We start from the raw sequence: 23,104 nt of genomic DNA, 5'->3' as shown, positions 1-23,104 counted from the left end.
GCGTTATCCTTTTCTGTCAGATTTTTGTGTGTGATCAAACTACCAATATCCTAATGCTAACGTGTTATTGCATACAGTGAGAGAGTGAGGCCTCTTGATGAAGCAGCAGTGCCTCTCCAGCTTGACTCCAACGTGCTCTTCTTTCAGAGTCTGAGTGTGCTTGTGGAGGCAGCAGTGCCGAAGGCCAGACCAGTGCTGGAATCCCAGCTGGAGCAGCTCCTGACCATGGTGCACGTCCAGGTAATGGGGACAGCAGCCCGCTCACCTGCACAGAAAGACGTTACAGTAGTCAGTAAGAGTGTCTGTCTGAAGGGTGAAGCCCTCAGGAGCCTCATCAATGACAGCAGCTCAGTGCTGTGATCTACCCCTCTCCCCAGCTCATGGCAACACTGAAGTGCCGTGTATCTGACTGCTGAAGCCCTTATTCATTCAGTTGAACGGATATTGATGACTCGGCTCATTTTAACATGGCATTAGAACAGCAGTCCGTGAAAGAGTGTGCATGATGCCCTTGTAGGTGTTATAAGAGTGCTCTGATGCCTGTCTGGTGTCCCAGGATCTGGCAGTGCTGATGGGGCTGTGTGCCAGTGTGCACCTGGATGTGGTGCTGTCTGTGCTGAAGAGACTGGAGACCCAGCTGACTGACCCAGCCTTCCCCTGCAATGAGCAGGGCTCTGGGGTAGGTGTACTGCATCCTAAGTTTCAGCACCTTGATGTGGATTGTCATGCTTGTTACTACAGAGTGATTTCACCTGTGCCCTGATTCTGTGCTATGGGCACGTTGCACTTAAAGCACCTGCAGAGGATCTACTGCAGAGAATGGACACTGACTTTATGGAGAGACTGAGACCCCATGTCACCACTAAGGTAGGCAACATGTCCTCCTTTGAGAACAAGAGACCTGACAGAGTGAACCTCACAGCTCCTGTCTGAAGAGTGTATTCAACCACTGCTACATTCTGTAATGTGCGTCTGTAACGCAGGGAGGTATTCGTAACAACCCTCAGGCAAAAGTTCTTCCTTATTTGTTCTGCTACTTTCCTGCAGTGTCTGGGTAGAAATTGTTAATTATACTTGAACCTGATGGGATTGTTATGGGGAGGAGGACACAGGGATACAGTGTCCGAGGCTGTCCAGGCTGTGAGTGTCCATCACAGTCCAGGGCTGGTGGAGGTGAGGTGGTGAGGTGGCGTCTGGGCTGTCAGTGAGTGAGCTGCTGTGTGTCCCCCTGCAGGAGCCCAGTGTCTGACTGAGCCTGTGCCGCAGTGTTTGCATGATTGCACAGGCAGTGCGCAGCGCCAGTCCCTCCGGAGCTCCCAACTTCTCTGCCAAGGCCGAGCTCCTGGAGACAATGATGGTCAGTGTGTGTGACGCAGCCGCCTGTCTGCTGTTTTCCCACATGGATGCTCTGGACAAGCCGTATCCTCTCACTGTGAATCGGAGAACAGATAGTCTGTGAGAAGTGATTGGAAGGGAAACTGTTTTGCTATTGATCAATACAGTTGTGTTTTTATCTTTTGGGAAACACTGTTCCAGAAGTATTCAGAAAAATGACTGCTTTGTTCACACCTAGTGACATGGTCCTGTGTCCTGTCTCTGAAGACAGCAGTGAGAACTGCAGCAAAGGGGCAGTAGTGGACAACTTCAACAGTCAGTGTAACAGAGCTCATGTGATCTGTCTGAGATTGACCTGCTGTTCTTGTTTCCTGTAGGCTCTTGACCTTCTGCAATTCTTCGGCAGTGGTTACACTCTGGGTGACAGCTTGAAAGAGAGTTTGAGGGAGGGGATATTATATCTGGCTGCACAAGACCTCAGACAGACCATCCAGTCCCTACTGACCCTCACATCTCCCTCTGAGAGGTAGAGCACAATTCTAACAGTGAGAGGCTCTTTGCAATGATAAAAGCATCACAACAACTGCACTGTGTTGTGGCGTCAGTGTTTGTGTATTTTAGCTCTGAGAATGGGTGTGAATGCAGAGCCCTGCACTCACAGGTGGGGGGTGTGAGGCTGACTCGGGGGTGTGTTTTGCAGCTCACTCCCGGAGGTGTGGCAGGTCCTCAGTACCAACCAGGTGGTCTCGGAGACCGTGAAGCACCTGGCTGATCATCTCGGCCTGATGAGGGACATGAAGGTGGATGATGCAGAACTGGATGTAAGTGACTATAGAGCCTATCTGCTGGTGTTTCTAACTGAGCAGAGGACAGATAGTCAGACAGCTGACAGCTACAGCACGGAGGTACTGTCTCCCTGTAATATGTCGCAGCCCAATAGCAGGCAGAGAGACACCAGCAAGCAGGCAAGCGGCTGTGTGAGCAAACAGCTCCCTGTTTGCAGCACAGGGACAGGCTGGCGAGCACAGAAAAGCGTGGTGCAGACCAGCAGCCCAAAACCACATCCAGAACAGGCCAGATCAAAGCTGGGTGAACACAGAGGCTCAGCACACAGCAAACTCCAAACTCAGAGCTGATGGTAATAAGCACAGTCTGTAAACAGACAGACACAGCACACAAGCACAAGAGGGTAATCTAGACAACAAAGACAGGGTGAAGCTAGGGGCCAGTATCCGAGGAGCAAACTCGGAAGTCAGGGAGAAGCTCGAGAGTTTAGGACCGAGTTCCTGAGCGCTGACAGACCAAGGGCTTGTGTAGCTTGAACCCCCTGAGGCGGGCGTGGTGGACAATTATCTTCAGATGTGGCTGGCTAGCACGTCAGTTTTAGCTGTCCCTTCTGCTGACCAGCAGCGACCAGCATGACCCTCCCTCAGTGTAACCCTTGTCCCAGCAGTACTGGGAATGAAGGCCGACTGGTGTCCTCCTGTCTTCAGCTCTACAGACACACAGAGGAGCAGTTGGCAGCTCAGAGCTCAGCCCTGACAGAGCAGGAGACCCCAGCTGAGTCAGTTGTTCTGCGGGCTCTACTGGGCTTGATCAGTGTCCTGTCCATCGCAGACAAGAGTCAAGCCAAAGCACTGGTGCCCTTTGTGTACTGTAGAGCCAGGCCCTGCCTGGAAAGTGTAAGTTTTTTAGGATGTTCTTTATTCAAATATTGTGTCATTTGTCGTTTTTGTCTATTAAATTTAAATATAACGTTTTTAATTGTAATCAATTGGATATCCATGATTACAGTGTTTGTCCTTTGAGCTACAGTGACAGTGGGCTTAGACTCCAGACCTGAGAGGAGAAAATACGTGGTGACAGTTTGTGCGTGTCTGTGTGTAAAGTTTCTCTCTTGTCCTGTGTCTGTGTTACAGGAGAGCCCGGAGGTCCGCAGAGCCACAGTGGTTCTGCTGGGGCAGCTGGTCAGGCTGGGCTCTGACAAAGCCCGGCTCAACAAAGAGGTCCACAGCTCCCTGGTCAGCGTGCTGCTGAACCTGACTGACCCCAGCCCAGAGGTCATCCAGGTAAAGACACAGAGCTGCCGCTGGCTTGGCTCAGCCTGTGGGACTGTGGGTTTTCTCATGTCCTTCTTTGATAATGATACTTGTCACCTATCCAGTGTTTGACCAGCTTTGCAATTGGTGAAGAAAAACAACCGTACAGTCAGTATGAGCTTGTAGCCTGGAAATCTAAACATTCAGAGGGTTACTATCAAGGATGTGTCAAAGGATGTGTCATAATTGACAACTCGATAATCAGGAATGTTAGAAATCCTAACCATCACAATGCAGTGGTCTCTGTAAAATGCCTCCCTGGGGCCTGAGTTTCTGACATTGAGGCAAAACTAGACATTTTCCAGCAATTAAGTCTCCACCTTGGTTGTTCACACTGGAACTAATGATATAAAGTACCAACAATCCAAGGGGTATAAGAGCAGCTTCATTTCTATGTGCAAAAGAGCACAAAGAAAAATGTCGGAATTTAATTGTGTCTGGTCCCTTACCAATCCTATACAGAGGGGACGTGCCCTATAGTAGGCTGTACTCCCTAAATCGCTGGATAGAGACTTGGTGTGCATACAATAGAATAACCTTAATTAATAGTTGGGACATTTTTTGGGAATGGCTTTTATAAACGGGATGGTCTCCAGCTTAACCAGAAGGGATCATTAATTCTATCCCAAAATATAGCAGAGAAGCTGCTTGCTTGACTACTAAGAGCACCAACCAGGCCTCAGCCATGTGATCTAAAATCGTGTGCTGTCTGTACTCCCAGCTCTAGTTCACCTCCTGTACCAACCCAGGTTCTCTACCACACGGCATCCCATCAATCACATTTCTATCCAGAACCAGATAGGAGTGTGAATAGACAGAGTATTGCAACTATCACTAGACCTAGATTAGAATTCAGACGTTCCTTTAGGGGCTCCTGTATTGACAATTTAATCTCCATTCCACTGGTAAACCTAAATCAGTTAAAACATGAAACTACCATAAAATGCTCCCTGTTAAATGTTCGCTCACTAGGCAACAAATCAGTTCTGGTTAATGATATGGTGCTTGACACCAACTCTGACCTGTGCCTACTAACGGAAACCTGGCTTTGACCCACTGACACTATTCCTGTAGTTGAAGTCTCACCTAATGGTAAAGGCCAGGGGGAAATTTAATGGCGAAACGTTTTTGTAGAAAGCTTGTTGCTCAGGGCATGGAGGTGGCCTAGCAGTCATCTTCAGTGAGTCTCTAAGAAATGAATTAAAAACTATTTAATGACTTTCACACATTTGAAGCAATGCTCCTTAAAATAGCTCCTGAATCATCTACATACATTCTTTTAGTGTACAGACCCCCCGGTAGATCCCATCCCCACTCAGCTAGTCAAAGATTCCCTCGAAGTACTGGCAGGACCTATAATTAGTATGATGAACATGTCCCTCGCATCAGGCGTTGTACCTGATCAATTTAAGGTAGCGGTTGTTAGACTGCTCCTTAAGAAGCCAAATTTGGACCGACAAGTTCTTAACAACTACAGGCCTGTCTCAAACTTTTGATACACAGGCTTGAGTCTGAGGTTGGCTTATGTGGAAACATCCTTAATTGGTTTACTTCATATTTAACTCAGCGTTTTCACTATGTTCAAATGTCTAATAATTGTACTGCTTCGTCAATGTCACAAGTTCAATTTGGGGTACCACAGAGATCAGTGCTGGGACCAGTATGGTTCTCTCTTTGCATGCTGCCGCTAGGTCGGAAAATACGAAAACATAATATTAACTTTCATTCATATTCTGGTGACACTCAAATGGCAACTCTTCTATTATCACTTTAGTTAATTGCACTAATGAAATAAAGACTAGGATGTGTGAAAACTTTTTGTTACTCAACTGAGGTTCTATTGTGTAGAGGCAACAATACTGACAGGACTACTATAACTTCAGCACTGAACTCAGAGGATTTAAAAATTTGCCTGAAAGACTCTGCACGTAACCTGGGCATCATAGTAGACACAAGGCTCTCGTTTAACTCTCATGTTAAAACAGTATCTAAAACATGCTTCCTATAGTTAAGAAATATTGCAAAACTAAGGCAGTTTCTCTCCACTCAAGACACAGAGAAATTAATACATGTTCTTGTAACAGCAGGTTAGACTACTGCAATGCCCTACTATCAGGGAGCACCCTCCAATCTTTCAACACCTTACAGCGAATTCAGAATGCAGCAGCTAGAATTGTTACTAGGAGCAGAAAGTACGACTATATAACCCCCATACTTAGCTCTCTTCATTGGCTTCCTGTCAGGTACAGGGTGGACTTCAAAATCCTTCTACGTACTTACAAGTCTCTCAGAGGTCAGACACCTGTCTATCTAATGGACTTATTAATGTATACCATCCAAATCGCCTGCTTAGTTCACAGAACGCAGGTCTTCTTCACATATTAATAAAATAACAGTTGGCTGTAAAGACTTTAGTTACAGGGCCCCTAGCTTATGGAACAGTCTCTCACCCCATATGTCAGGATTCATATCCAGACTGAAGACCTACTACTTCAGCCTAGCCTATAATAATAATAATAATAATAATAATAATAATAATAATAATAGTAATAATTGCTTACACTTATAAATAAATATATATATTTCTGGACACTCCACTCAAAGCGCTTTACAGGTAATGGGGATCCCCTCCACCACCACCAGTGTGCAGCCCCACCTGGATGATGCGCCAGTCCTCCCCACACACCAGCTCTCAGTGGGGAGGAGAACAGAGTGATGAAGCCAGTTCAGAGATGGGGATTATTAGGAGCCCATGATGGGTAAAGGCCAGGGGGAAATTTGGCCAGGACACAGGGGTAACACCCCTTCTCTTTTCGAGAAACACCCTGGGATTTTTAATGACCACAGAGAGTCAGGATCTCACTTTTATGTCTCATCCGAAGGACGGCACCTCTGTCACTATTCTGGGGCATTAGGACCCACACAGACCGCAGGGTGAGCGCCCCCTACTGGCCCCACTAACACCTCTTCCAGCAGCAACTATAGTTTTTTTCCCAGGAGTCTCCCATGTGATTGATAATTAATAAAGACTCACCTGAAGAAGGCTCCACGGCCGAAACGTTGTGTTCTCTTTCTTCTTTTTTCAGTATGGAATAAACCTATTACTTGTTCATTAATAAAGTCACACCCATCTCCCATCCCCCATGTAACTGCAGCCTCATCTACAGCAGACACCTCACCAGTCTCAGTCTGAATTAATTAGGCAGAGGGAGGATGAAGACCATTAAAGAATCCTACTTAACAACAGATGTAATAAAGACTCAGTTCATTCAATTCCAATTCAAAGTAGTGTTACGAGTCCAGCTAATAAAACCGAAACTAAAATATAAACTATAAAATACTAAAATATAAAATTAATATAATATTTTACATTATAAAATATAAATGCGGGAGCTGGAAAATAATCCTGCAACCAATCTTTTCCGCAATTCGAAAAAACGAAATCAGACGGGGAAGCCAGTAATCCTAAATCAAAGCCGGGACCCGAGAGCCGTCGTTCAAAGCAGAAAGCCGGGAGTCCGAAACCGAGGAGTGTACTTTCCGCAATCCAGAAGCCGCAGGTCCAACAGAGACAAGCAGTTCCAAGCCGAAGAGGTGTAAACGAGACGAGCGAAAAGCAATAATAAAGCTCACATGGACACCGAGCGAGGAGGTCAGGGAAGACTGTGCTTCAGTGTATAATGAGATGGTGGTGTGGTGGTGAATTAGTGATCCGGTAGGTTGCCTAATTCAGCGTGGTCTAGGCAACAGGGAAGCGGGGATCATAACAAGTACTGTAGCAAAGGAGCATTTTTTTCAAACATCAGCTGCATAGAGCCCTGTTACTCGGGAGTTAGTAAACGAGGCTCCCAAGTAGAGCTGGGTGTTGTAACTTGGACATTTCTATCCATCTCCTCCATCTGAGGGTTTATGGCAGAAACTAAACTGCACTCGGCCCAATACACAGCTCACCTGTGCTTCAGAATGGAATGTGTTCAACAACTGTACAGAATAGTATGTCTTCCAGGGCGCCTTTTTGTAGAAAGGAAAAGAATTCCCTCTTGCAAACAGGTTTCCTTTTCCTGCAGGTGTCACTCATCTAACATGCTTTATGCTCACCAGCTGAATGATACACGTCTGCTGTAGTCTTACCTGGCTGCTGCTTGAACACAGTGTCTTACTGATACATACTCCAGAGAGGCTCTTTCCATTCAAACTGATATAACCTCTGACACCACCTTTTGTTTGTGTAACCATGGAGAGTATCAATATCAATTAATTCTTTCGCACAATGTGTTTTACAAGAGTCTTATACATGCACATATACACTGTAGGTCGAGTTATTTTATAGGCTAAAATATCATATAATAATCCCATTTAAAGTATTGCAAAAGAGAAAGTCAACATACACAGGCACTTTCTATACTTTACACATGCAAAAGCTTTTCACATTGCACTCTTTCGGTAAGAGTGTTCGCACAAAGGACACAGAGATTTGCCACAAAGTGCCATTGCTGTTCATCATTCTTGAAAAGCTTGAAATTCCCCCTGATCTGCATTTTTTTTCTGCTGCAGTAACATTGTCACATATTGTCTGTTAACATGGAACAAGAAAGCAAAATATTTAATTAAAAAATAAAAATTGTAATATTATTTACCCAAGATATTTCCTTTTAGTGACTTGGTCAGTGACTTGTACAGCTGTTCAGCTCATTGTAAGCCACCATTAGTTCTATATGCAGTTCAAAGCCACAGTCAATTCTATATTTGTGAGCTTATTTGGGGAGCTGCTGGGATGAGACAAGACCTTTTCTCCTGACATCAGTCCAGTAGAACTGAGGACCAGCTCTCAAATGGGATCAACAGAGACTTCACTAGCTCACTGCTGAGGTTCAGGCAGAATATCCCACAGTGTTGACCTCTCACAAACATGCTTTTTTATTTACAGGTCAGACACGTTGTTAAGCAAGATGTTCTCAATTTGAAAATCTGAGCTGTTCTATGATCGATTTACAAGAGCTGATCTGTTCTACAATCTTGTGCAATGACCTCACATCTCTAGACAACTAATATCACAGTTTGTTTCCTGCTTTTCAAGGCACACAGAGCTGTCTGTTAATCTCCTGAAGGACACCTGATGTCAGGAACTAACGAGGGTTAGAACAATATCCACTGGTGCTCTAATAATGTTAGACACCAGATATTGCAACAGAAGGTCATAGGTCAACTGCATTATTTTAAAACTAATTTGACTAAAATCTCAAATTAAATTGAAGATATATCTGTTTCTCCTTTATGTGACAGGTGCAGATCTTCTGAAGGCTCTGCCCCAAGTTCTATAAACTTTGGGTAGAAATATTTCAGTGGTACTCAAAGGTGTTTGGGAAGAATATACCCCAGACCCTGAATTAGCACTCTCTGGTTGTTCAGAGACAATGTTCACATTAACCATCAGCACTGGCGTTTGGAATAATTGTGGCTGAACAAAATTGCCTCTATAGCACAAGCAATCTGGAGCCATTCCATGAGATCAGGGGCCCTTTTCCTCAATATGTTTAAAAACATAGAGCTTTGTTAAATATCCCTGATAGTTTTATACAACCATTAATTGTGTGATTATGGTTGTCACAAATTTTGACTTAACAAGAAAACTGTTAAAAAGGCAGCAGCAAATTTGAGGATTTTTAATCTATTGTCTGTTTTTCATGTTTCTCATTAAAAATATCAAAGCTTTTTTGAAGATCCCTGATAAGTCTATCAAGAGGCCAGTCAGCCAAGCAGCAGTGCCACCTAGTGGTCAGAAAGCTGAGCACAGACGGGTAGGACTAGAACGAGATAAGATAATGTGGGAAAAATTATAAAGCAAATGTTAGGATATATAGTTAAGTAACATTTAAATCAGGAGATGCTATATAAAAACTGTACCACTAGTAATGCTTCATTTCAAATGTGCCGTCTGTTACAACAAAGATTTTGCTCTGGAATCAGCCCAAACCGTAAAGAGTGACCAGATACATTCTCAGGTTCAAGTGATTGTCCTGCACTGTTCAGGGGCCCAATTTAAGTACTGAAAATCCTAAAGGGCAACAACAAATCTACTGTATGACCTTTACCTTCGTGTATGGAAACAGGAGTCACTTCTGTGCACAACGTGTGGTCAAAAGTACTGTATGTACTGTATGTCCTTGGAGGTAGTGGCTGAGAGGAGAATGATGTCCAAACTAGAGGACATCATGGACAACTTCTCCCATCCCCTCTATGACAGGCTTGCAGGAATGAAGAGCACGTTCAGCAATTGACTGATTCATCCACGGTGCGACAGGGAGCGCTACAGGAGGTCATTCTTGCCTTCTGCCATTAGACTGTACAACGCATCCACCTTGCGTCTTGGCAGAGGCAACATCGACAGTGACCTGTTTCTGGACTAAACGCATCTACACATCTACTGCTACATCTGTTCTCTTTCTTTTTCCCATTTACAACCACTTTTTGTGCAATATATGCCAGGGACCTGTGCAATACATTTATATCTATAGTTACATCTATATTTATATTCATATGTGTGATACGATTTTCTGTGTACTGTTCTGTTCTAGTTTGTTCTTGTGTGTCCGGACTGTGAGTAACTCTTGTATTGTATAGTACTATTATTATATAATTCGTTACACTGTGGCTGTGTTGTGTGTGTTAAGCTGCTGTTGCACTGCAATTTGCCTCACGGGATCAATAAAGTATCTATCTATCTAACCATATTGTTGCAGTTGGTAATGATCTTTTGCAAAAACAAATGTCTTAATGACATTGTATCAGCAATTGTTACATACTCAGCCTACTTTAAAAGTTTAAATTTACATTAGGAAAGATACATGGAAAAACTGCTCACAAGTACAGAAATAAAAATATAATCAGCTGAAAAAAAGTCACAGTTGAGATGATTGTACGCAATACTGGTTCACATGATTACAAATACACACACAACTCAGTAAAGTACTAATAGGTGTTATTTTTGTGGCATGTGTTGCAGGTATTCAGATGGCAACTGCATTTGAAATTGTACGAGTTCACCAAACCACATCCCACTCAACTAGTTACAGCAATGAAGTATTACACCTGAACTTGAGCTAAACCTCAGGTGAGGATTCAACCATGAAGATGAACTCAGCTGTGTGAAAAAAAAAAAAAAAACTGAAAGCACCCAGTCAACATGGTTAGGGATGTAATAGAAAGTTAAGACCAAGTGCTTTGCACCAACACATTATGGAAACAAACATTACACTGGAGTGGTTTAGGGTTAAGAGAGTGAAAGGCCTTGAAGACTCCAGTCACAGCCTCAACTTACATCCCTGTTTAGGGCCACTGGAAAAGACCAATCAGTGATGCTCCCCAAGAAACATAGTAGCATTTTAGCTAATCCATTCATGCACAAAAGTGGGACTAAGCTACTGTGGAAAGAGACTAGATATGTTTCATTATTAGCTTATTACAGGCAAAGGGCCATGTGGGATAAGAGCTTAATGTGACATCCCAGGTAGTCCTCCTCATTAAATCAGGAGGACTGGTTTTAAGTTCATTAACCAATTTGAAGTTAATGAATTAGACACCACAGAAGAACAGGGTTTTCCAGGCATTTTTATTGCAGCACAGAAAAACAAGACAGGCATTAATGCCTCATTCCACTCGGAATCCTTCATGCAGCCTAGTCATGTCTGTCACTTCCCACTCAGGACCAGACCACCCAGGCTGCTCAGACCTGGCACCTCTGGACTCAGCCATCTTTGCACACAACCCAGAGGATTCCTCGGTCATAGGACACATGCCTGGCCACACCAGCTGCCCTTAGAGCCCACCACCTCCTGCCAAAGGGGTTACAGGCATCAATACCAACCCTGCAGGAAAAGGAACAGGGTTAGAGCAGCCTAGAATTAGGACAGTCATTCATGCAACCATGTGCATTAACCCCTCCCCCAGCTCACCTCTTGAAGACCACTCCATTCCTGTCCACCCCATACACACTGCCATCTGAGCCCACCTCCACCAGGGACAGGGAGCCCTGGATGGGGTACCACCTGTCGGAGCCTTTGCAGGAATCCCCACTCACATCCAGCTTGACAAAGATCTGGTCCAACCTGTTCACTCCCCAGCAGCCAAAAGGCCCACAGGAATAGTACTTGAGGGAGCCCACGACAGGAATCCAGGGGATGTTGCCCTGGCCAGCATACTGCAGCACAGGCCTGCTGTTCAGGCAGAAGATGGAATTGGCAGCATTGACACCAACCACAAACTTGTCTCCACCAGCATCAATCTGGATGAGGGAGCCTGCAGAGGAGAGCAAGAAACAGCTGTTCTCAGCAGGGGGTAGTGCAGTGCTCATTCCTCAGTATGAGGTCATGAACACTTGAGGAGTGAAAGATGTTCTGGCTGAAAGCAGCCACTATCCATGGATAAACATGAAAGCTATCATTTCTAACCTATATAGATCAGCTGCAGCCTCACCTGGTTGCACTTGGATCCACCTTACCCGAAGCCACTTGAACACAAGGCTTGAGAGACTCACACTCCAGAGTCCTGCTGGCCCCACACTCACATGTTTCCCCTTCATGGCCAGAGAGACCCAGCTGTTGCCCTGGTAGCTGACCAGGTTGTCTGCATTGTCAACTCCACACACTCTTCCAGCACCAGCATCTATCTGCTTCAGAATGCCAGGCACAGCTCGACACTGCAGGGCTTCAGCCACAGACACTGGGAAGGAGAGGACACCACTGGGTCAATGATCACGTGGAAGCAGCCTGGGCTTAAGGCAACATGGGATCATGAGCATCTGACACTGAAGGACTAAGTCAATATACGAGGACAGAAGTAACAAGCCAATAGGGCATTAATGAATCAGCAACAGCCACAAGTGAACAGAGCTCAATGCACAGAGAATCAAAGGTCTGCAGAATTTCAAGAGCACACAAACATCCAAGTCATGGATTTAACACTCAGGCAACATCTCTACTCAAGATCAAATAACTATACTGAAATCCTTAAATACTAGCAGCATGCAGTTAATCCTCCCATCTGCCTTTGTGCTGCTCCTTTTAGTCAAAGCAATAAACCCAAACCTTACCTAGAAAGAATCCCACAAGCAAACACAACACACAGCTTCTCCCTTCCATGTTGATAAATGATGACACAAACCTTATGTATAGTATAAGCCCCCCCGGTGGCCTTTATATACTCAAGACTGCTGGGCTTCAGGTCCTACACACACCTGTCTAACCAGGTGTTAAATTGTGAACCATAACGAGCTGCTGATTGAATCACTCAAGTATCAATTACAGAAGACATCATTAATTATATTCTTTCCATAGACCTTATCCTCAGGGTTTGGGAATCATGGCGACAAAAACTGAAATTGAAGCCCAGTGCTTCAGATAGTCACGAGCTGGATTAGTACTAGTATCAGCAGGGACATCCTCCAGTAGTGCAGGTCAGGGGTGGTCTAAATTAGATAACGAGACAAATAGTTTCATTGCAAAGCTGAATATTTGGTTACTCTTGCTCTTTGTCATGAGATATTTTTTTTTCATTTCAGATTTTATCTCCCAGATTAAAGATTAAATTTTTCTGAGCACTTAGAGGAAAATATCTGGGCCCTAGATTGAAATATTCCATTTGGACAGCACAGTGGTGTGGATTTTAGGACTGCAGCCTCACAGTTCCTGGGGTTGATGTCCAACTGAATTTCCTGCTGTGTGGAGCTTGCATGTCTTCCATGCGGATTTTCTCTATGGGATGTAATGGAAAGTTACTGAAAAAAAGTGTTTTATCCTAAATATGTCCGTTTATGGGCAGAGCTGTGTTGTAAAAGCAGCTGGATTCTTAGAACAAACTGTGATTGTACCCAGCTAGTCAAGGCCATGGGATGTTCTAAGAATATGTTTATCTCTGTCCCAGCAAAAAGGCGATGCGTAACTGCACGTAGCTGTCTTCTCTGTCCTAAGGCTAAGACCTATAAGGACTGGATAATTACTGTCTCGCCTGTCTTTGTTTTACTAACCAACCATAATGAAGTAAACAAATTGAGGTGTTGCATCAGCTAGGTTTATAAAATAATGGACCTTTTCCTATTTTACTTTGAAAATCAGCTCTCACTTGCTGCACAGACTGGTGGTTGCTGTTTTTCCCTATTGCGCAATATGAATAAATGCCTTACTGAGTGAATGAGAACACCTCTCCTGGCTCGTCTTTGATAAAATTCCAAGACAGGGACCACTTTGCTACCAATTTAGAAAGGCATCCTGGCTTTTCAAAGTAGTTTACATGTATGTAAAAAGTTATGTCAATGATTAAAAAATTGCAGTTGGAGAAAGTGTGGACATTCAAAGGAAGTAGATAGACTGATACTTTATTGATCCCATGAAAGAAATTGCAGTGCAACAGCAGCTTAACACAGACAACACAGCAACAGTGTAATGAATGATACAATAATAATAATACAATACATACAGTACAATCAGTACAGTGAGAAGTGCACTACGAAGAGTTACTCACAGTCCAGAACACACAAAGAACAGTACACAACAAAGTCGTATTGCACAATATAAATATGAATATAAATGTATTGCACAGGTCCCTGGCATATATTGCCCAAAAACGGTTTTAAACGGGAAAAAGAAAAAGAACAGCTGTATCAGTTTACTGTTCAGTCCAGAAACAGGTCCCTGTCAATGTTGCCCCTGCCCAGACACACAGTGGATGCGTTGTACAGTCTTATGGGAGAAGGCAAGAATGACCTCCTGTAGCGCTCCCTGTCGCACCGTGGTTCGATCAGTCTATTGCAGAACGTGCTCTTCAATCTCACAAGCATGTCATAGAGGGGATGGGAGATGTTGGCCATGATGGCCTCTAGTTTGGACACCATTCTCCTCTCAGCCACTAGCTCCAGGGGGTCCAGGCCAGACCCAATGACGGAGCTTGCTCTCCTGATGAGCTTGTTCAGCCTGTTAGAATCCCCTGCTCTAATCCCAGAGCACCAGCATACCACTGCGTAGAAAATGGCGCACGCCACCACCAACTGATAGAACATATGTAGCATCTTACTACACACATTGAAGGACCTGAGCCTCCTCAAGAAGTAAAGTTGGCTCTGACCCTTCTTGTAGATGGCCTCGATGTTCTTAGACCATTCCAGTCTATTGTCGATGTGCACTCCCAGGTACTTGTACGAGTCCACCATCTCCATGCCACTCCCATGGATGTAGACAGGAATATGTTTGACGCTTTTCCTCCTGAAATCTACCACCAGTTCCTTCGTCTTTGTTACATTCAATTGCAGGTGGTTCTCCCCACACCACTCCACAAAGCTGCTAACCTCTTCCACTGCACTCTTCCTCCTGCCCACTCTTGAAACATCCCACTGTAGCGGCAAGGCTTATTAAAATACAGGAATTAAGTTTGCTGCTACCTTGCCAGTCCCTCTCTCCTTCATCTCAGTGGTGCTGGATACAGAGAGGCCATTCCAGCTGGTTCACATTTAAGGTGTTTTTCTAGCCGATAGAGTGTCCTGATAAGGAACAACTCCCAAAGCTGAGATTCTCCAGCAACCCTAATAAATGGTCATCTCTTGCGCCTTACTGTCTGGGAGAATCTTATTCAAAGTTGTTTACAACCCTAAGGTCAGAGTGCATTGTTACCCATCCTCAGGCAATCAGGAACTGGTAGGGCAGGTTAACCCCACGTGGGTCTCGAATGCCCACAGAACGTTCAACCAATAAACGACCGTAGTTCCTCCAGGTAAAACAGGCAGCACAGGGCTTCCTCGGGGCGCCTCCTGGACATTCTCAGACTCAGCTCCTCCTGGACATCCTCAGACTCAGCTCCTCCTTGACATCCTCAGACTCAGCTCGGACCACCACGTAACGGCCAGTGTGTCCGAGAGTCAGAACTTCACTTTGTTCTAAGAGTCGAGAACGGAGGTTGCCAGCACGTAACCAAAGGAACCACCCGAGGTTAGCCCAGCAGCAAGCCTCGTGAACCCACCGCGAAAGCTCACCTGATCAACAAGTGAACTACGGTCAGAACTGTGGACAGCTGAATCTGTGGATTCAGGACTCGCGCTACATCAGGAACGAACCAGTCTTCTTCCTGTCTAAAGAGTGTGACCTGCTTGGACCCACAGTCACTTTTCTCCTGTGCACAAACTCTGCTAGTTTCAGCCAACACTAACTAGCCGGTCTTCAGAGAGCATCAGCAGTGCACCGCAGCAGAAATCTCTCCCACTTCACTCTCGCTGAACCAGCACTGCCTGGCACCGAGCCAGAGAACGCCGATTGGACACAGCAACAAGCTGCTGTTTGTGTCCGCGGGAGATCTGAATCCACACAGATTGGATGAGTATTCAACATTCTGCATTACAGCTCGAGAATTCAATTGTTACCTCAACCTGAGATTATATCAATTTAATTCCTATGAGTGATGTACTTGCTTTTGAGTATCTAGTGTAGAAGTTGTAATCCAAGTTCATTTACGAAACGGTATAAATGAATGATATACTGAACGTATGTCCCTCTTGGTCTGTAAATCTTCGTGACTGAATATATACCTTTTGGATTCTGCTAACCCTCACGATAAGATCTGTTATGTTTATATGCACATTTTATGTATTATTAAATGTATTGTCGTGTATTAGTATCCGTGTGTGCGTTGCTGAGTATCCCTCTGGGTCGGTCTTCTAATAGCCATCAAAGAATCATTTTGTGACTTAATGCTACAATTAATAATTGTCCCAGTAAATGCACAAAACCCCTACATTTATTGGTGCCTCATGAGAGGATGCCTTCACCACAATTGCACAATTGCAGCACATCTGAGAACTTCTGCAGGTGGCATGACTCTGAGTTGTATTTAAAGTCCGAAGTATAGAGGGTGAAGAGGAATGGAGAAAGAACTGTCCCCCGAGGAGCCCCTGTGTTACTTACTACCTGTTCAGACACACAGTTCTGAAGTCTCACCGACTGTGGTCTGCCTGTCAGATAGTCAGTGATCCACAAGATCATGGAGGCACCGACTTGTATCTCCTCCAGCTTCCTCCTTAGAAGTAAGGGCTGGATAGTATTGAAGGCACTGGAGAAGTCAAAAAACATAATCCTTACAGTGCTGCCAGCCTTGTCCAGGTGTGAGTAGGCCCTTAGCAGCATGTAGATGATTGCATCCTCCACACCAAAACTGGGCTGGTAGGCGAACTGTAGGGTGTTCAGCGATAAACTAACTAGAGATATCAGGTGGGATAAGACCAGCCTCTCCAGTGCCTTCATGACGTGAGAAGTCAGCTCTACTGGTCTGTAGTCATTGAGGACAGAGGGGCACCCTTTCTTTGGTACCGGGACCAGGCATGATGTCTTCCAGAGCACAGGGACTCTCTCCAAGCGCAGGCTCAGGTTGAACAGTCACTGGAGCACTCCGCTCAGCTGATCAGCACAGGCCCTCAGAACTCTGGGACAGACGTCATCTGGTCCTGTAGCCTTACCCTGGTGCAACCTCTACAGCTCCCTCTTCACCTGGTCAGCCTTGCCTGGGGGATGGTGCTCATAGCGCTGTAGGTGCTGCAGGTGTTAATGGCGGAGGTGTTGGAGAGTGGCAGCTGTGGGGGATGGGGGGGTGAGCAGCTGTTGGCGGTTGTAGCTGTAGGCGGCCATGATTGTGGGGGGATGGAGAAGGTGTTGGGCAGTCGCAGCTGTGAAGGCTTAGGGAGCGCGTGGCTGTGAGGGGATGGGTGTTGAGCCACAGAGGGCCCTGAATCAAACCTGTTAAAAACTGGTTCAACTCGTTGGGCATCTCCAGGTTCCCCTCCGTTGCACCCCCAGCCTGTTTGAAGCCAGTGATCTCTCTCATGTAGCTCCATACATCCCTCACCCTATTCCTTAGCACCTTGTCCTCTACCTTCCCCCTGTAGGCGTCCTTGTTCTCTCTAAACTTCTGCTTTAGTTCCCTCTGTACACGCTTGACCTCTTCCTTATCCCCCCTCCTAAAGGCTCTCTTCTTGTCATTTAGAAGAGCCTTCAAGTCGCTGGTGATCAAGGGTTTGTTATTGGAAAAGTAGTGTACGTCTTTGGTGGGGATGGTGTTGTGTACGCAGAAGTTAATGTAGTCAGTGACACAGTCCACCATGTTGTCTATGTCGTCCCCATGTGGTTTGCACAGCACATCCCAGTTGGTAGCCTCCAGACCACCACGTAGATCCTCCATAGCCTCCTAAGACCATCTCCTCACAGTCCTAATGCCTGCAGGTTGGCGCTGGACAATAGGCGTGTATAGTGGTGTAAGCAAGTTAAGGTTGTGATCTGATCTGCCAAGGGGGGGAAGGGCTGTGGAACTATATGCATCCTTAGCATTTGCATATAATAAGTCCAGTGTTTTGTTTTCTCTGGTCGGGCACTTAACAAACTGGTGGAAAGTAGGCAAAATGATGGAAATAGAGACGTGGTTTAAGTCCCCTGAAATAGCTATAAAAGCACTAGGGTGCTTTGTTTGTAGCCTGGCTGTGACTGTGTGTATGACGTCACACGCTGCCTCTGCGTTCGCCGTGGGTGGAATGTAAACAACAACAAAGATGGCGCATGTAAACTCCCGCGGCAGATAGTATGGACGCAGTCCTATGGCAACCATTTCAATGTCCGGGTTATACAGTAGACGCGCTCCTTAACATGAATATGCCCAGGATTACACCATCTGTTGTTGACAAGCAGAGCGAGCCCCCTCCTTTCCTCTTACCGCTCTCGGTGTTTCTGTCCGCCCGCACCGGCTGAAAGCCGCCGATGGTAACATTCGAGTCCGGAATAAGTTCCTGCAGCCACGTCTCGGTGAAACACATGATACTGCATTCTCTATACTCCCTCGCTCCTCACCAATGCTCCCAGTTCGTCCATCTTGTTCACTAAGGACCTCACATTTCCCATAATGATCGAAGGAAGATAGGGTTTAAATCTCCTTCTCTTTGCCTTTTGCGTCGCACCAGCCCTACAGCCTCGGCTTCTCCTACTCAGCTACTCTGGAACTGATGGCTTCTCTCCAGTGAGTAGAGCCGGACGCATTAGTGCGATCAGCTGGTCCCGCGTGTAGACAATGCCTCTGTAGCTATCGGCATTGCAACCCGATAGAAACAGAGGTCCGAGTATCAGAAAAAACAAGAAAAAGTATCTCAACTTTCCTAGCATCCATCATGTTGTGATCGCAAATCTAGTTGCCGGCAAGGGTATGAATAAAAAACACTAACACACTAGCACTAACTAACTGAAAGAAACAAAACAAAAACACTAACACACTAGCACTAACTAACTGACACAAACAAAAAGACAACAAAAAGACAACAAAGAGACAACAAAGAGCAGGCTGCCACTAACACGGCGCCATCTTCTTAGATGCGTTGTTGTAGCTGCTTGTTGCCCTGATTAAGGTAGAAGGTCACCCGTCTTAAGCAAGACATCCCACTGATTCTCTCAACGTTGATCTGCCAGTCCAGATTGAAAAGAGACGAGCGCGTGAGGTTTAATCTGGAGCTCATACAGGACTGTGCCACAGTCATGGGATTCACAATCTGTCTTGGATCTCCATTTACTCCGTTCGGTTCAGTTTCGGTTCAGTGCTGCAGGTGTTCAGGCGAAGACCTTCAAGCTTGTGGTGGTGGAACATCTGTTCCAGTGTGGGCTGACCATGAAAGACCTGCTTTGATATGATTGGAGACATAAGAAATCAGCTTTCTAAATGAAGTGAAAAACAACTGAGCCGCCCTGCCGTGAATGGAACCTATCTGAGCTGCTGTACATACAGTATTAGAAGGCACTCTGGATTCTTCTGGATTCTCTCGGAGGTTGACAGCTCAGTGGATTCATTTTGTGTTGAATGTGGAGTTATTCTTCTCCAGAGCCTTCTCATAATGACTTGATTCTATACCTGATTTCAAATCACAGCTATTGATTTCACACGGGGTCATAAACTGCCTACCATTTATTTTAATGATGGTGCTTGTTCTACAATAAACCTGAAAAAAAAACAATTAACAAAACATCTGATTCAGCATAATCATGTCCAATATAATAAAGTTTATAAAGTGTCAACATCATTAGAGATGAGGCAAGAAGATTTCAAATAGGATCCTGAACAGTGCTCCCAGGAGAAACAAATACAACTCAAATTGAACTTGAACTTTATTGCCATATGTAACTTATACTAATTTTTCTAAAACTGATATACTGGCAGGATGTAACCCTGAGTTTTTGTCAGAGTTCCATCTCTGTTTACATCATGCTGGGTCTTGAGGAAGAGCTGCTAACAGTGTCCTGTTGTTCCTTGTCCCACTGTAGTTGGAGCCCAGAGCTCCCTGCAGTGCAGAGCACCTGACTCGTGTGCTTGTGGAGGATGTGCTGCTACTGCCTCTGCAGGATCCCAGGGGCCCTGAGCTCCAGGTAGGACTGCTAGACTCAGCCACTGGTGTTGGGTACAGGTGGCAGACGGTGTCTTAAGAATACCTGCTCCTGCATTGTGGAACCTGTGAAAATTCACAATGGCTGTACATTCTTTTGCAGAGCACAATCCCTGACACATGTGCTGTATGCTTTTCTTAAAAATGACTGATTTCCAAGGTTTGGAAAAGGAGACATTAATTTGGAAAACATATGGAAATCTTAGTATCAAAATAACGCTGACCCAGTGAAGTTCACTACACACAAATATATTGGTTTTAAACAAACATACACTCGAGCGGATCTCCTCCGTGTTTCCGAAATCATCCTCCCGAAAAACGCCGGGTTGTTAATCATGTGCGTGAGCGAGCGGAGTGAACATGAGGAGGAGCCGGAGAGCAGATCTGCAGGGCGAGTCCAGATCACAGGAGGACTAATGAGCAGGCTGTGTCTGGGAGAGGTCTGGCAGGAGACTGGAGTGACAGTAAAAGCCCTGATGAGCGAGTCGTGTGAGAGAGGAGGGAGAGGCGAGTCTGGATGGAGGGAGGAAGTGGTGTCTGACATCATAACGTGAGCAAGACGCTCCGCTCCGTGTTTTCTGAAACTTTCCGGCTGACAGACACTTTGGAAATCAGACAATCAGTGCTTCTGTTGGTAGAGTAGGGAAAAATCAGAAAGCATATAAAAGAAATTTAATTTTATAATTAAATATAGTAATTATAATGACTTATTAAACGTGAGCGTGACGTCGACACATCGGGATTGTGACGCAACAATTCCGGTCCGGGAAAGCGCTCCGATGCTGCCAAGTCGCTCAGCGCTGGTGCTCGTAGCGAAGAAAACACTTGAGCTCGACACGGCTTTGTCAATATTCTGTCTTTTAACTGAAGACACTGGTGGTTTACGGACTAGGTAGGGACCTGCCGAGGCTCGGTATCGCGGACCCGATTGTTCTTGATCTGTTTCTCCTGGGCAGATCGAGCTGTTATTGTGTTAACACGGTGTTCAGTGAGAGGGCGTTAAAAGCTCTTAACCTGCTGGAGTTTTATTAAAGCCCAGAGTGCAGATCTGAACAGGAATTCATTGCTGCTTCTGTTCCTGTCTCTGCTTTCACTGATGTGAAGAATTTGCTTGTGTTCTCAATATCCCGTGTCTGCCCTTCAGCCTGTTGGGTTGTATTCCAGTAGGACCAGCTGGTTAGAGAGAGTTCTGTGGTGTCTAGTGGGTCTGCTGCTGGCCTGTCAGCAGTACATTGACTCCCAGTGTGTGAGAAGCACCGCCCAGCTCCCTGCTTCACTGTGCTGTTCTACTGGCTGACTGACAGGTCCAAGATGAGCCCGAAGGAGTGCAGCTGTGAGCCCAGCAGGGTGAAGTGGTTCTCCTCCTGTGTGCAGCGCACAGGCTGCCAGTGCCCTGGGCCAGGTATGACGCAGCTGGATCTAGACCAGTGCCCCCTGAAGCCAGTCCCCCCACACACTGACTCCTGGCTTCCCTTTCCACTGGGACCCCATCCCTGGGCTCAGCTCTGACTGACCTGAGGGGCTCTTCACTGTCACCCTGCAGGTCTCCTCAGCTCGAGGCAGGGAAAGCAACAGCAGTCTCTTCATCTTTTCAACTAAATGATGATTTGAGCAAAAATAAATAAAAGATATAAGCTAAAATAATAAGATTTAAATAAAATAATTTAGTATAAGAGTATTTGTAAGAAGACTAACATCCATGTAAGGTATGAAACTATTGAAAGTGTTCAAAATGAGTAACTCACATGAAATGAGCTGTGTCTGAGTGATGTACTGCAATTATTCTTTCATTTACATTTAAGTGTAAATTTGGGAAAAGCAAATGTATATTTATGAAGATCTGTCCAAGCCCTTTTGACTGGGTGTGAGAGAAACTGAATTAGAGGCTCTAATCCCCTTAGAGCAGCAGAAGGAGATTCTTTACCTGGGAGCAGAGCTGCTGCCCTGATTCTTCTTCAACACTTAGATCCTCTGTTTGCTGAGGAGCAGCTGCTAACAGGACTGATGTGACCCAGAGAGCAGCTCTCTTTGTGGGTTCTTCAGGGTTTAGAAGTCCCAGTGGCTGCAGCTGTTATTCAGGACCACTGATCTGAAAATGAGACGAAAACAAAACCCTGCACTCTGAAGCCTCCTGCCCTTAGAGCAGATCTGTATTCCTCTCTACTGGAAAATTGTCCGGGGTGAAAGAGTCCCAGCTTTTACAGGCTGTGCATCAAAAATCATTTTAATCTCTCTATTTCTCAGAGATGTGTCAGTAGGGCTTTAGGTCCCTCAGAGAACAGGTGAGATTTAGAGATTTCTCCCTAGAAGTCTGTGCTGCGGCGACACCAGTGTTTCCCCTGTCTGTGTGTCTGCTGTAGATGACGTCCTGGCTGTTCTGGAGGGAATGAGCAGCGCTGATGAGGAATCTGGGAAGCTCCTGATAGAAGAGCTTCTCTCCCTCCTGCAGAGGAACACCAAGGGGACACTGCCAGTCATCCTGGGATTCCTCGAGAGCCCCCAGGTAACATGAAGGAGCTCCCTACAAACCTCCTGACATACAGATGCAGCCATTCAAAGTGCGCGGTACAGACACCGCGGTACAGATACCGCAGGTATGATGACACGGGATACCGCAGTGCGTGATTAGTTGACCGACAGGGGCACTCGTGGTCCGTTGGTCTGTCGTAGAAAGACTTACTGTAAACGTCTTTACTGTGCCCGTTGTAGATTCGTTGTGTTCGAATCCAGCTGGCGCTGGACTTTTATTTTAACAAACATTTCTTCGAAAAAATAGGTAATCGATATTATGGACAATCAGTTGACTTTTATATTTCAAAATATCACAACATGATCGATATTTGCGATATTTTGAACATATCTTCCCTTCTGACAGCGGTTCCTGCTTCTATTGTGTGTGTGTGTGCAACAGTAAATTTTTATAGAGAAATGGAGGCTGGACAGTATGCGTTACAATATAAACATTTATATTGATTTAAATCGTGTTCTGATTTAAATCGCAAACGCGTGTTTAATTATGTGTTTTTAATCATAATCAGGCTAATGCATTTCTACATTTTCTGTATGAACCAGCTTAGAGGTTCATACAGAAAGACAGCTTGTGTTTAAATTGAGTGTAAGGTAATTTATGCTTCTAAAGTCATGGTCAGTATTATTGTACTGTGCTGTACTGTGTCACATTATTTTATAGCGTTTTTATTGCGTTATTAAATCCGGTGGCGCTGTGTTA

At 45.3% G+C, this 23,104-nt stretch overlaps 2 protein-coding genes across 2 annotated transcripts; one reads left to right on the top strand and one right to left on the bottom strand.

The window, feature by feature from the left end:
- Positions 1-1,234: 1,234 nt before the first annotated feature.
- LOC148815439 (uncharacterized) lies at positions 1,235-10,155 on the top strand. The gene is made up of 6 exons (XM_088905438.1): positions 1,235-1,357; positions 1,713-1,861; positions 2,036-2,156; positions 2,829-3,017; positions 3,255-3,404; positions 9,679-10,155. The coding sequence occupies exons 1-6, from the start codon at positions 1,274-1,276 to the stop codon at positions 9,772-9,774; spliced, it is 789 nt and encodes a 262-aa protein (XP_088761564.1). The 5' UTR covers positions 1,235-1,273; the 3' UTR covers positions 9,775-10,155.
- Positions 10,156-11,122: 967 nt separating this feature from the next.
- Positions 11,123-18,978, bottom strand: LOC148815438 (fish-egg lectin-like). The gene is made up of 4 exons (XM_088905101.1): positions 18,885-18,978; positions 11,907-12,152; positions 11,387-11,729; positions 11,123-11,186 (listed from the first exon to the last, which is right to left on the bottom strand). The coding sequence occupies exons 1-4, from the start codon at positions 18,976-18,978 to the stop codon at positions 11,123-11,125; spliced, it is 747 nt and encodes a 248-aa protein (XP_088761227.1).
- Positions 18,979-23,104: the final 4,126 nt, after the last annotated feature.

Source organism: Atractosteus spatula, chromosome 25 (assembly GCF_055471065.1).
Source record: "Atractosteus spatula isolate fAtrSpa1 chromosome 25, fAtrSpa1.hap1, whole genome shotgun sequence".
NCBI lineage: Eukaryota > Metazoa > Chordata > Actinopteri > Semionotiformes > Lepisosteidae > Atractosteus > Atractosteus spatula.
Note: the sequence above shows the minus strand (reverse complement) of the source record. Positions and strands in the feature narration are given on the sequence as shown.